General features: G+C 57.2%; 1 protein-coding gene across 5 annotated transcripts; it reads left to right on the top strand.

Annotated features, from left to right (window-relative positions):
• Positions 1–3,277: 3,277 nt before the first annotated feature.
• On the top strand, positions 3,278–8,497 carry LOC128904783 (gastrula zinc finger protein XlCGF26.1-like). 5 transcript variants are annotated; one of them, XM_054189489.1, is made up of 6 exons: positions 3,278–3,821; positions 4,187–4,299; positions 5,071–5,232; positions 5,490–5,616; positions 6,031–6,138; positions 6,320–8,497. In XM_054189489.1, exons 4-6 carry the CDS (start codon positions 5,490–5,492, stop codon positions 7,888–7,890), a joined length of 1,806 nt encoding a protein of 601 aa, XP_054045464.1. In that variant the 5' UTR covers positions 3,278–3,821; positions 4,187–4,299; positions 5,071–5,232; the 3' UTR covers positions 7,891–8,497. The 5 variants fall into 5 exon arrangements, with proteins under 5 accessions (XP_054045464.1, XP_054045461.1, XP_054045463.1 ...); XM_054189486.1 differs by lacking the exon at positions 4,187–4,299 and adding an exon at positions 4,060–4,129; XM_054189488.1 differs by lacking the exon at positions 3,278–3,821 and having other exon boundaries at positions 4,136–4,299.
• The last annotated feature ends 4,924 nt before the right edge of the window (positions 8,498–13,421 follow it).

Here is a 13,421-nt window from a genome sequence, read left to right as displayed (position 1 = left end):
GGTCCAGATGCTCCGTGCATCCTTGGCACAGACTTCCTCAAAAGAGGGTATTTCAAAGACCCAACAGGGTACCGACGGGCTTTTGGTAGAGCAGCTGCAGCGACTGAGGACGGTACACAGCCGTCTGCCTCACCCGGCCTTTCAGCTGACCCTTCGGTGGTGGGACTGCTGAAGGTTAAAGAACAGCAGGTGCCGATTGCTACCGCCACAGCGCATCGGCGACGGCATCGCACCGACCGAGACTCCCTGACTCCCATCCAGAACCTGACTCGTCGGCTGGAGACCCGAGGAGCGATCGGCAAGACTCGCTCACCCTTCAACAGCCCGGTATGGCCGGTGCGAGAGTCTGATGGAGAGTGACGGCTGACAGCGGACTATCGTGGCCTGAATGAAGTCACACCACCGCTGAGTGCTGCCGTGCCAGACATGCGAGAACTGCAGTATGAACTGGAGTCCAAGGCGGCCAAGTCGTGTGCTGCGATTGACATCGCTCATGCATTTTTCTCTATTCCTTTAGCAGCAGAGTGCAGGCCGCGGTTGGCTTTCGCCTGGAGGGGTGTCCGGTACACCTGGAATCGACTGCCCCGGGGGTGGAAACAGCCCTGCTATTTGCCACGGACTGATCCAGACCGCACTGGAGACGGCTGGGGCTCCACGACACCTGCAGTGCATCGGTGACATCATTGTGTGGGGTAACACAGCAGAAGTTTTCAAGAAAGGTAAGAAAATAATCGAGATTCTTTTGGAAGCAGGTTTCGCCATAAAAAGAGGAAAGGTCAAGGGACCTGCACGAGAGATCCAGCTCTTAGGAGTTAAATGGCAAGGTGGGCGTCGTCAGATCCCAATGGATGTGATTAAAAAATAACATCTATGTCCCCACCTACGAACAAAAAGGAAACACAAGCCTTCTTAGGCGTCGTGGGTTTCTGGAGACTGCACATTCCAGGCTCTAGTCAGATTGTGAAACCTCTCTGGGAAGTGACTCGAAAGAAAAATGAGTTTACGTGGGGTCCTGAGGAACGGCAAGCCTTTGAGCAAATTAAACCAGAGATTGTGCACGCAGTAGCCCTTGGACCAGTCCAAACAGGGCGGGACATTAAAAATGTGCTCTACACCGCAGCCGGGGACGATGGCCCTACCTGGAGCTTCTGGCAGGAAGCACCAGGGGAGACTCGAGGTCGACCCCTGGGATTTTGGAGTCGGGGATCCAGAGGATCTGAAGCCAACTCTACTCCAACTGAGAAAGAAGTATTGGCAGCTTATGAAGGAGTTAGAGCTGCTTCAGAGGTCATTGGTACCGAAACACAGCTCCTCTTCGCACCCCGATGGCCAGTGCTGGGCTGGGTGTTCGAGGGTAAAGCTCCTTCTACTCATCACGCCACCGATGCTACCCGGAGTAAGTGGGTCGCCTGAATCACTCAGCGAGCTCGAATAGGAAACCCGAATCGTCCAGGAATCCTAGAAGTGATCACAAACTGGCCCGAAGGCAGAGACTTCACAGTGCCGCCTGAGGAGGTGGTAACACGTGCTGAGGAGGCCCCACCATATAATGAACTCTCAGATAAGGAGAAAGAGTGTGTTCTGGTCACTGATGGATCTTGTCGTATCGTAGGGAAACACAGAAAGCGGAAAGCTGCTGCCTGGAGTCCTACACGACGAGTTGCAGAAGCAACTGAAGGAGAAGGTGAATCGAGGCCATTTGCAGAGGTAGAAGCCATCCAGCTGGCCTTCGACGTTGCTGAACGAGAAAAGTGGCCAGTACTCGATCTCCGCACTGACTCACGGATGGTGGCCAATGCTCTGTGGGGATGGCTAAAGCCGTGGAAGCAGAGCAACTGGCAGCGCCGAGATAAACCCATCTGGGCTGCTGGATTGTGGCAAGACTTTGCTGAGCGGCTAGGGAAACTAGTCGTAAAGGTACGTCACGTAGATGCCCACGTACCCATGAGTCGAGCCGCTGAGGAACGTCGAAACAACCAGCAAGTGGATCAAGCTGCTAAGATTTTCCAGACAGATTTGGGCTGGGAACATAAAGGTGAACTGGTTTTAGCCCGGTGGGCCCATGACACGTCAGGTCATCAAGGAAGGGATGCAACATACAAGTGGGCCCGTGACCGAGGGGCGGATTTAAGCCATGGACGCTACTGCGCAGGTTATCCACGAGTGCGAAACATGCGCCCAAATCAAACAAGGTAAACGGTTGGAACCTTTGTGGTAGGGGGGACGATGGCTAAAATAGAAGTATGGGGAGGCGTGGCAAACCGACCGTATCACAGTCCCTCAAACCCCTCAGGGTACGCGTCACGTGCTTACAATGGTGGAAGCAAGCACCGGGTGGTTGGAAACCTACGCCGTGCCCCACGCCACTGCCCGGAATACCATCCTGGGCCTGGAAAGGCAAGTCTTGTGGCGACACGGTGCTCCAGAAGGAACTGAGTCAGACAATGGGACTCCTTTGAACAAATAATCGTAGAAGTGCTTGGGCCAAAGAACATGGCATTGAGTGGGTATGTCACAGCCCCTATCGTGCACCAGCTTCTGGGAAAACTGAGCGATACAAAGGGCTATTAAAAACCACCCTGAAATCAATGCGGGGGGTGGAACCTTTAAAAGTTGGGACAAGCCTTTAGCACGAGCCGCCTGGTTAGTTAACACCAGGGGATCCATCAGTCGAGCTGGTCCTGCTCAGTCAGACCTTCTACGTCATACGGAAGGGGATAAGGCCCCTGTGGCGCATGACAGGAATGTGCCGGGGAAAACTCTTTGGGTTTCTCCCACTTCAGGCAAAGGCAAACCCATTCGCGGGACTGTTTTTGCCCAAGGACCTGGATGTACTCGGTGGGTGATGATGGAGAATGGGGAAATTCAGTGTGTACCCCAAGGAGATTTAACCCTCGGTGAAAACAGTCAACTCTGAGCTGTACGACGTTAATTGTTATATAATACTAACGGTGTTCCAGAAGTGTTTCTCGGGATAACGTAGTGGTGCTGAGACCTGAGCTAGCTTCATCAAGGGGTGTCCAGCAAACTCCTCAGGATGGACATACTACCCGCGGACATGGACCACAATGAACTTTACATCACCTTTTGTGCCCTGAGAGTCTGCTATGACGGATGAAAACCTGCAATTATGAACGAAATGAACTTAATGAACTTTGGTGTATGAAGCTAAAATCATAAGTGAGAGATCTGTGTATCTATGTATATATTTGATGGAAAAGAAGTGAGAGTAGCCTGAGCAGGACGCAAATGGTATGGAATAAGGGGTGGAATGTCCTGGTTTGAGGTAAAACAGAACCAGTTTTCTGATTTGTAATTTTACTTTTTAGCTGGGCCTCTTCTAACTGACCAAGTCTGGAATTAACAGTGTATTGTTCAGAAGCTGTTCACTCTCGGAGTGATGAGCCCTGATTACACCAAGGAATGGTTCGCGGAGAGGCTCTTGCTTAGACTTATTGCTATAACGACCAATGTCAGCTCACTTCGCTGTTTGCCCCGTTAGAGGGTCGGAAGCGGAGAAGCGCAGAGGGGTCCCACCTGCAGGGAGGAGCAGAGGTGACCCCAAACTGCCCAACAGGGTATTCCATCCCATCTGCATCACGCTCGGTGTAAAAGCTGAGGGATCAAAGGGGCAAGGGGGCTCTGGCTCGCTCTTTCTTCAATGGCCGACGTCTGAGGAGGGGCCTGTCCGTCCGTCTGCCTTTGATCTGATCCGAGCATTTCTGACTCTAGTTCTGGAATTCAGCTCCTGTCCCTCGCTGGCTCCGGTCTGGGACTTTCCCTGTGTCTGCTGCTGACGCCGTCGTCATCCTGGGAGCTGGGTACAGTTTCGTATATATTGTATACTTTTTTCTTTAAATTTTACTGTTCTATTATGATTTACTATTTTCTTATTTATTATGATTTTCATTGAAGTAGTTTAGTTCCTTTTTCTAAACTCGTAAATCTCCTTATATCTTCCTCCCCTCTCGGAGGAGGGGGGAGGGGGGGAGGGCCATCTGTCGCTCTGATCGCCCAATCCGGCCAAAACCACGACTACTTTCCCCCTTCACGCAACAGTAGGACCTACAAGCGGCACCTTTGGGCTCGCTGCCGTTGCCGCCAGTGAGAGATTCCCGGCCAGAGACCGGTACGTGTGCGGGGGTGCGCGTACTTACGGGGGGTGCTTCTACACACACCCCTCTAGATTTATTACTCGGTGGCTTGTGCCGTTCCTCACGGGGCTCTGCGTCGCTTTGGGACACCTTCGAGCCACTCAGTGCGAATCTCGCCACCAGAGACGGGGCAAAGCGGTGGCGAGTAAGTGGCGAGGGCAGGCCCTGGGCACGAAGGAGCCGGCGTGGGATCGGGGGTGGGGGGGAAACGTCCTGGGTCCGGCGGGGACGGGGTTAATTTCCAGCAGAGGCTGGGAGGGGACCCAGCCGGGGGAGGGCTGACCCGAGCTGGCCAAGGGGCTACTCCGTGCCGTGTGACGTCAGGGCCAGCGCGGAGCTGGGGGAGGTGGCCGGGGGGGGGGAGGGACTCGCCGCTCGGGAGCGGGCTGGGCAGCGGGTGGGGAGCGAATGGCGGGGGGTGGCCCTGGCTTTGCTGCTTCTTTCCGCGGAGTCTCTGCTGTTTTCCTCTGCCCTTGGCTGCTCTCTGCAAGAGGCTCGATGCCAGCCCGGGGCTTTGGCCTTTTTCTGCCGCTGCTGCTGCCCTTTCCCCCGGGGGAGGGCAGGTGACTGAGCCGGCGGCCGCCTGGTCCTTTGTTGCCGGCTGGGGCTGAGCCCCGACAGCGACCCTCTTTGGGCAGCTTTTGCTTTCCCCGTGAAACTCTCTTTCTCTCCCCCAAGGGCTTCTTGCCCTTTTGGCCCTCGGTACAAGGGTGAGGAGCGAGCGGGTCCTCGGGGGGAGGGAGCGAGCAGCCGCCCGGTCCTTTGTGTCTGGCTGGGGCTAAAGCAGGAGAGCGACGCTCTTTGGGGGGTCCTTTTCCCGGGGGGGTGGGAGGCTGTGGGTGGAAGGGCAGGCAGCGGCTGGCAGGTAAGTGAAGTTCTGCCCCTCATTTCTTCCTGCAAACGCTGTGCTTGGCAGGGAGCGTCCGTCCTCGCTGCGCCGGTGCGGCTGGTGCCGGGCGGGCATCTGCTGCGGAACGCGGAGCATCCCACCTGCATCTCCCCGGAGAAGGCTTTGTGCGGGCCTCCGTCTCCCCGTGGAGAGCCAGCGGCGCGCCGGGCTCCAGGCTGCTGCGGCAAGGTGGGGGTGAGGGCGAGGGGGCGCCCGCCCCGGCGCTCCCCATCAACCCGTCTGCTCGCCCTGCTCTGCCCTTGCTGAGGTTGTGCAGAGCTGCAGCCGTGGCAGCCCGCGCGCTCCCCACGCGCCCCGGCTGCGGGGACGCCAGGGGCTGGCGTTGCCGCGGTTGGTGGCGTGGGGCAGCAGCGGCAGGATTTGGGCAGAGGCGCTGGGCGAGTGTGCGGGGGAAGGCGCTGAGGCGGGCGTGCTTCTTGCCGCAGATGTCGGTGACGTTCGAGGACGTGGCCATCTACTTCTGCCCCGAGGAGTGGGCCGAGCTGGCGGGCTGGCAGCGGCGGCTCTACCGGGAGGTGATGCTGGAGAACTACCAGGCGGTGGCCTGGCTGGGTGAGGACTGTGTGCGGTGCCGCCGGGCTGGGGTGGAGCTGGAATCGCCCTCTCGAGCTGAGCTGGAGCCCTTGAAAGCCAAAGGCCAGCTGTTGGTGTTGCTGCCCGAGCGCTGCCCGAGCGGTTGGGATTGCAGGTTTTCCCCTGCCCGGCAGCCTCCTGTGGAGAGCGGTGCTGGGAGAGAGAGTGGGCTGGAGTGGTGTTGAGGAGAGCGGAGAGGAATGGCAGAGAGCGGAGTAGAATAAAGCTGACGATGGCGTTGGAGGCGCAGGGCAGGGGGGTGCGAAGGCGTGTGTGGGCAGGGTGAGGAGAGAGGAGCGGAGCGGGGGCAGATGCTGGGCCTGTGGGCAGGGGGAGCCGGTGCCGCTGTGCCGGCAGTGCGGGAGAGGGTGCTTCTCTCTCTTGCCCGCACAGGCTGGTGCGCCGTCAAGCCGGAGATCATCTGCAGGATGGAGCGAGAAGAGACGCCGTGTGTGCCAGAGTGCCCTGGGGTGCGGCGGAGGCACCGCAGCCCTGAGCCAGGTGGGTACCAGGCGGCTGCGTGGGAGCTTGGGGGGTTCCGGCAGCACCATCCCCTTGGCCCCGGCTGCTCCGTGCCCCAGGGAGGGTGGGGGGCTGCTGGGCTGCGCGTGCCACTGCCCGTGGGGAGGGGTCCCATGTGTCCATGCCATCCCCGGCAGTGACCCCGACCTCTCCTCCCCAGCAGACGGTGATGTCCCGATGCGGAGGGAGGATGGGGAGGTCCCCAGGGGGCTGCCAGACCATGAGCGGGGTGGAAGACAGTCCGGGGGCCTCCCAGCCAAGGTACTGCCAACTCGGGCCCCCCGCACCCCTCTGGCCAGCAAGAGCCCCCACGCCTGCGCCAAGTGTGGGAAGAGCTTCGGCAAGATCCAGGACCTGAAGAAGCACCAGCAGACGCACACGGCGGCACGGCCCTTCTCCTGCCGGCAGTGCGGCCACCGCTTTCGGCTGAAGCAGTTCCTGGTGTCCCACCAGAAGGTGCACAGCGGGGAGAAGCCCTTTGGCTGCACGGAATGCGGGAAGCGCTTTGCTCAGCATTATCAGCTGCTGAGCCACCAGCGAGTGCACTCTGGCGAGAAGCCCTTTGCCAGTGGCCACTGCGGCCGCCGTTTTATCCGCAAGAGCAGCCTGGTCCGCCACCAGCGGGTCCACACTGGGGAGCGCCCGTTCCCCTGCAACAGCTGCCCCAAGGCCTTTGGGGACAAACACAGCCTCAGGAGGCACCAGCGGGTCCACACCGGGGAGCGTCCATTCACCTGCAACAGCTGCCCCAAGGCCTTCAGGAGCAAGATGGCCCTCACCAAACACCAGCGGGTCCACACCGGGGAGCGTCCCTTCACCTGCACCCGCTGTCCCAAGGCCTTCAGGCATAAGCAGAACCTTTACTTCCACCAGCAGGTCCACACCGGGGAGCGCCCCTTTGCCTGCCCCCACTGCCCCAAGGCCTTCAAGAACAAGCATGGCCTCAGCAAACACCAGCGGGTCCACAGCGGGGAGCGCCCCTTCGCCTGCCCCCGCTGCCCCAAAGCCTTCAAGGACAAGTCGACCCTCAGCAAACACCAGCGGGTCCACAGCAGTGAGCACCCGTTCACTTGCGACAGTTGCCCCAAGGCCTTCAAGGACAAGCAGGCCCTCGTCAAGCACCAGCGGGTCCACACCAGAGAGCCCTCGTTCGTGTGCGACAGCTGCCCCAAGGTCTTCTGGCACAAGTCGTCCCTCAAAAAGCACCGGCGGGTGCACACCGGGGAGCGCCCCTTCGCCTGCGCCCACTGCTCCAAGGACTTCAGGGACAAGTGGTCCCTCACCTCCCACCTGCGGCTCCACAACGGGGAGCGCCCCTTTGCCTGCCCCCGCTGTCCCGAAGCTTTCAGGAACAAGGCGGCCCTCACCGTTCACCAGCGGGTCCACACCGGGGAGCTCCCCTTCACCTGCGACCGCTGCCCCAAGGCCTTCAAGAACAAGCATGGCCTCAGCAAACACCAGCGGGTCCACAAGGGGGAGCGCCCCTTCGCCTGCCCCCGCTGCCCCAAGACATTCCGGGACAAGCAGACCCTCACCGACCACCAGCGGGTCCACACGGGCGAGAAGCCCTACAAGTGCAGCGAGTGCGGTAAGGCTTACAGACAGAAGCAAGGCCTGAATTACCACCAGCGCGTGCACCGGGGCTCCCCGGCGGTGCCTGACGGCAGCCTGCAGAACGGGGGAGGTCCGTCCCCATGGAGGGGGCAGGCGGAGGCCAAGCCCTCCCAGTGATCCAGGTGTGTGAGAGACTGGAACCTAAAAATAACTTATTTTTCTGCAAACCGACAGGGGGTTTGCCAAGTTGCTTGTTGGTTTGCTGCTTAACTTTCTGCGGGCCAACGGGAAGCTCGTGCTGACTTCCTGTGGAGCAGCACGAAGGCGTCTCGAAGTTCGCCCATTGCTGCCTCCACGGCGTACGTGTCCACCAAGGGTCTACCTCAGTCTTGCTGTGGCACGATGACTGCGCTGAACCAAGCGCTACCCAAACAACAAGGGCAGGAAGAACTCATACAGCGACTGCGGCAAACGATGATTGGCTGCGTGAAGGCCACCATCACCATCATGGTCGAACTACGAGCCATGATAGACTATAACTAGTGCGGTGCCCCACCACAATTGGGACCCTCACCACCATCACGACTGGAGAACTACGGATCAACGGGCCGCCGTTGAGCTCCAGAGGACCGTCGGGCCGCCGTCGGGCCTGTGGTGGTGACGATACTCTTGCTGTGGTCTGTAATACAGCTTCTCCTTTCTGCCTTTTCTCCACTCCTGCCATTACTCTATCGCTCACCTCGGTGACTGTTGCTGGGGAATAACAATAAACCTGCACTGAGCGGCACCTGACCTCGTTTGCGTCTTAATCTCACGCTTGGAATCATTATGAACCCCTCCCGGGCCCGACGTAGTTGGACCGGGACGTAAAACATTTTTACCGGCGTCACGGACAGGATTCCTTGACGTGAGAGCGTCGCTTTTACTATTCGCTTTTGCGCGTATTGGAGAGATGCCTGCGTGCCTGATGATTGTGGGACTGGAGCACCTCCCTTACGAGGAAAGGCTGAGAGAGCTGGGACTCTTTAGCCTGGAGAAGAGAAGGTTGAGGGGGGACCTGATTAATGTTTACAAGTATCTAAAGGGTGGGTTTAAGGAGGACGGAGCCAGGCTCTTTTCAATGGTTCCCAGCGACAGGACAAGGGGCAATGGGCACAAGCTAGAACATAGGAAGTTCCGTTCAAATACACGGAAAAACTTCTTTACAGTGAGGGTGACGGAGCACTGGAACAGGCTGCCCAGGGAGGTTGTGGAGTCCCCTTCTCTGGAGATTTTCAAGACCCGCCTGGACGCAGCCCTGAGGGATGTGCTTTAGGCAACCCTGCTCTAGCAGGGGAGTTGGACTAGATGATCTCTAGAGGTCCCTTCCAACTCTGAAGATTCCGTGATTCCGTGCCTACGAGTGTGCCTCGTGGGGACGTAACGGGGTGGGAGCCTGTGTGAACTGATCACTAGTGTGCGGGCTCCCTGCGGTGACTGCCCCCATTTTTGTGAAAGCGTTGCACTTTTTGCCCGTTTTACTTTTGGTGTGTTTTATGGGCGCACCCCTCAGGGTGGGACTTTGTGTAGAATTGCTACTACTTAAGTTCTACCTCCCTGAGGCAACCACCACTCCCCTGTTGTTGAAAAGGAGCAATGATCGTACTGTCCCCGCAGGCAGGGACGTGCTGAATAAGCTTTTGGAGGAACACAGTGCGCGCCCCTCAGTACCAGGTAGTGACTGGGCACGAGATAATTGGCGTAACCTGCAGAGTGTGACCAAACAAATTAGTGCCTTGCAAAAGGATGCCAAACTCCGATCCGGAAAAGGGAAATCTATAATACGCGCCATCTTAGGCGCCAGTCTGGCAGCGGCTGTAGAAGCCCGAGACCAGCAACGTAGTGCTGATCCCCAAATTCTACCGTCTTTGCAAGCCCTTGTCCAGTCCCTGCAAGGACAAGTGGAGGATTCTAGTGGCAGAGGTTGTAGGTTGTTTGGTTGGACTCGATGATCTCAATGGTCCTTTCCAACCGCGAAGATTCTATGAGGACCTAAAGGGACAGTTGGATCAGGAGAGAGCTCAGGCAGACCATCTACAACCTGCCCTTAAAGCGAGAGCTGCGACAGCCATTCGCCCCCCTCCGAGACAGAAACAATACACCCCTGCGAGGGGCTAGAAGAAGTGAGGTTGAGATTAGACAAATGAGAAATGCCTTCTCGCTCGCTCCGACCTTTGGTCAAAACTGAATTCGCAGATGACGCTGATGAAGACGACTCCCCCCAGATTACTGCTAAGGAAGTTGCCATACACCGCTATGGGATTAGCTAAATTAAAACAGGAGTTGGGTCACACCCCTAAAGAATCGGAAACGGAATTTGTGTGGAGGGTGTCGTTGTCGGGTGGGGACCAGATACTACCAAGTGAAAAGGAAGCTGAAGGGTACTGGGGGCCCGGAGTGTTTTTAGCTACTGGCGATCACCGTGCCCCTTGGTCCCTAACTCAGAGGGCGGCCTGTTGGGCTGGAGGTCTCAATCCCTTAGAGCGAGGAGACTCTCTCGCTATTCCGGGATCGGTTGATCCCTTGGTGGAGAACGTGCAAAAGGCAGCAATGTTTGCAAATGATGCACGACCGTGAGCTTAGACCCCGACAAGAATCCCCCCCGATGATGCCGGTTGACCCTGAACGGATGACTCCCATAATAAGGGGTCTCCCTGAATCTTTAAAACCTATTGGCACACAACTACCGGGTACAACTGAAGCAGTACCCCAAAGCTAAGGGTCACGGCCGCACTGGAAGGGTTAGTAACCCCTAAGCGCAAGCCCCAGAATTTGAAAGTGTGGACCTGGGGAGAGGTTGCCCAGCAATTAATCAACTACGGGCGAAAATATGGCCCAGTTAGCACCCCGTCCACCAGACAGGACCCGAAGGGGTTGAGGCCGACAGAACTGAAAACTCCCCCAGACCCCAACCAGGAGAAAAGGAAATCCCTCGTTAAATCTCCAGGAGGGAGGGACATACCAAATAAGCGGAGCATATAATGGACCATGGGATGGCGGAAAGGTGTCCTTCAAGATCTTATGGATGGGCTACCAACTGACAAACTTGAGAAATTAATCTTAGGATGGCCTGAAAAGCCAGCGGAGGTGCCCAAAATTCTAGCTCCTAGCACAACTCCACCCCTAATTGACCTGACTAGCTCTACCATCTCCCAAAAGTTAATGGGAAACTCAGCCCTTCACTCCCCGACAGTGGGCAGGGCGGGTGGAGGATGGGCACACGTTAGACAGCTCACCGTGAATCAGCAAAGCGAACTTATGATTACTTGTTTTGTAGGACCTAAGCAAATCCCAATAACGTTTTTAGTTTCTTCTCAGTGGTGCCCAGCGACAGGACAAGGGGTAACGGGCACAAACTTGACCATGGGAAGTTCCACCTCAACATGAGGAGGAACTTCTTTCCCCTGAGGGTGGCAGAGCCCTGGCACAGGCTGCCCAGAGAGGTGGGGGAGTCTCCGTCTCTGGAGACATCCCAACCCCGCCTGGAGGCGTTCCTGTGCCACCTGCTGTGGGTGACCCTGCTCTGGCCGGGGGTGGGACGGGATGGGCTCCAGAGGGCCCTTCCAACCCTATGGTTCTATGATCTCAAGGAAGCTGCTGGGCGTCAGCGGCTGAGGTCAGTTCTGGTCGCACCAACGCCACACTTTACTCGGTTTCATCAAAGTCCATTTGTTGTTAGTTTGGGGGAATCTTACTGTAGTCATGGACGTGGCATATGGCAATTACAGTAATGATGACAAATGGTGGCTCCTGTACCTGCGGGGGGCGGGAGGGGGGTCCAGCACCAGCGTCCCCTCGGCCCCAGATGCTCTGTGCCCCAGGAAGAGTGGGGTGCCGGCGGGGTGCCTGGGCCAGTCCCAATGGGGAGGGGTCCCGTGTGCCTGTCCCGTCCCTGGCAGCGACCCTGACACGTCCCCTCCCCAGCAGCTGGCGATGTCCAGACGCAGAGGGGTGGTGGGCATGTCCCCAGGGGTTGCCAGCCCCACCTGTCACTCCAGAAAGGGATTCTGTCCCTTTATGATTCGATGGCCATAGGGTGCACCCGTGTTCACCAGGGCTGTGTATTTTTGTGGCTCTGACGTGCCAGGCCATGGAATCCCCACCGTCCAATAAACTCTGTTGTCCCTCTCCTCCTCCTGGCTGGAGGCAGGGGCACCCCTGACGTTGAGGACAACATCTACAAGTAGCAGATGAGTTCCTATCCGGAGCGGAGGAATGATTACCGTGCGCTGGAGCAGCCACTCTCCTGCAAAAATTCCTTCCTCCATCTACTTCACCTGGCAACCCAAGCACTCACGCCTGTAGGGCCGGGGTAGGATTTTTATCCCGTTTACTCACGTTCTCTCCGTCGTCGCAGAGGCAAAGCCGCAGGAAATCTCAGAGCGGGCCCTGTTTCTCTTGGATCGGTTTTGTAGGAGGGCGTTTTTTCTTCACGACCGACACATGGGTCCTGGAAAAGTTTTTCAAACAGTTTTTCGCACAGTTCATCATTTTTCTTAGCTATTTGCTCATTTTGCTCAGCTATTGTCTTGGTGATTTCCTCCGTTTTCTCAGCCACTGTTTCCACAGCTGCCACAGCGAGGGGACGAGGCTGTCGCACCCTGTTCACCCCTTCACTTACAGTCGGTGCATCGGCGTCAGATCGTCCCCAGACCATTGCTGACAACGTGTGGGAATACACCGATGGCGCGCTCTGCGCAAGCTTCCTCGGTGTGGGAAAGCAACGGAAGATCGGGGAGGAGGATTGTGAATACGCTCCAGTGACTCGCACCTGGGGTGCTGGGAAACACACACGTCTGTCACACCAATTGTTATTCAGTCTCGGGCGCTTGCAAGAAAAACGCTTCCTAGTGTTTTTCTATCTTAGATAACATAAGCCTGCGATGGACTCGGGGACACCTTATCTAGCCGTATCTTATAAATCCTGGCCTTATAAACCTTATCTTATAAACCCTGGCCTGTTGTTGAAGAAGATCAAAGCACGGTGGTAAACGATGCCTGTTTGAACCCTTTAGATACCAGCGAGAACAGGGAGTCCGCACGCGCCCTTGCTAACAAGGACTCTCTCGCTGCCAAGGACTCTCGCTAACAAGGACTGTCCCTCACTCCACGGTGCCCGTGGTCCCTGCTTGCGTGTCTCTGCCCGGGTGCCGCTGCGGAGATTCCCCGGTCTGGGAGGTATCGAGATTAAATCTGTTCTTCGCCTTTCATCCGTGGGGTGCGGTTGTTCCTGCGTCCCGCCTGCATCGGCTCACGCACTCGGCAAAGATCATTTGCACGGCATTTCACCGGGGTCTGCATTCTCTTGCCGGTCACCATAAATCGTCTCTCGAACTCCCAGTTCCCTCAGGTACTTGACACCTTCTTCCACGCTGGTCCGTTTGCTTGGGCAGCATTCGATGTCGTCCTTAAAGGGATACCTGCCCTTTGCAGCTGCCGGCAGTCGCCTCCAGAGACCGAGAGTGTTTGTCTTTGTCCCGATCACTTTATCGATACCTCCATCTTTGGCCAGGTTTCCCGACTGCCCGGCTTCTCTACCTTCTAAATCTATGGAATCAGCCCGATTGTCCCGGCATTGGAGCAACCAGGAGATAAGTGTCTCCCCTTCTTGGTGACTTAAGTACTTCCTCGTATTTCGCAAATCCTTCACAGAGAAGGATTTAATGATT

Source organism: Rissa tridactyla, chromosome 2 (genome assembly GCF_028500815.1).
Source record: "Rissa tridactyla isolate bRisTri1 chromosome 2, bRisTri1.patW.cur.20221130, whole genome shotgun sequence".
In the NCBI taxonomy this organism is placed as follows: Eukaryota; Metazoa; Chordata; class Aves; order Charadriiformes; family Laridae; genus Rissa; species Rissa tridactyla.
This window is presented reverse-complemented; position numbering and strand designations above follow the sequence as displayed.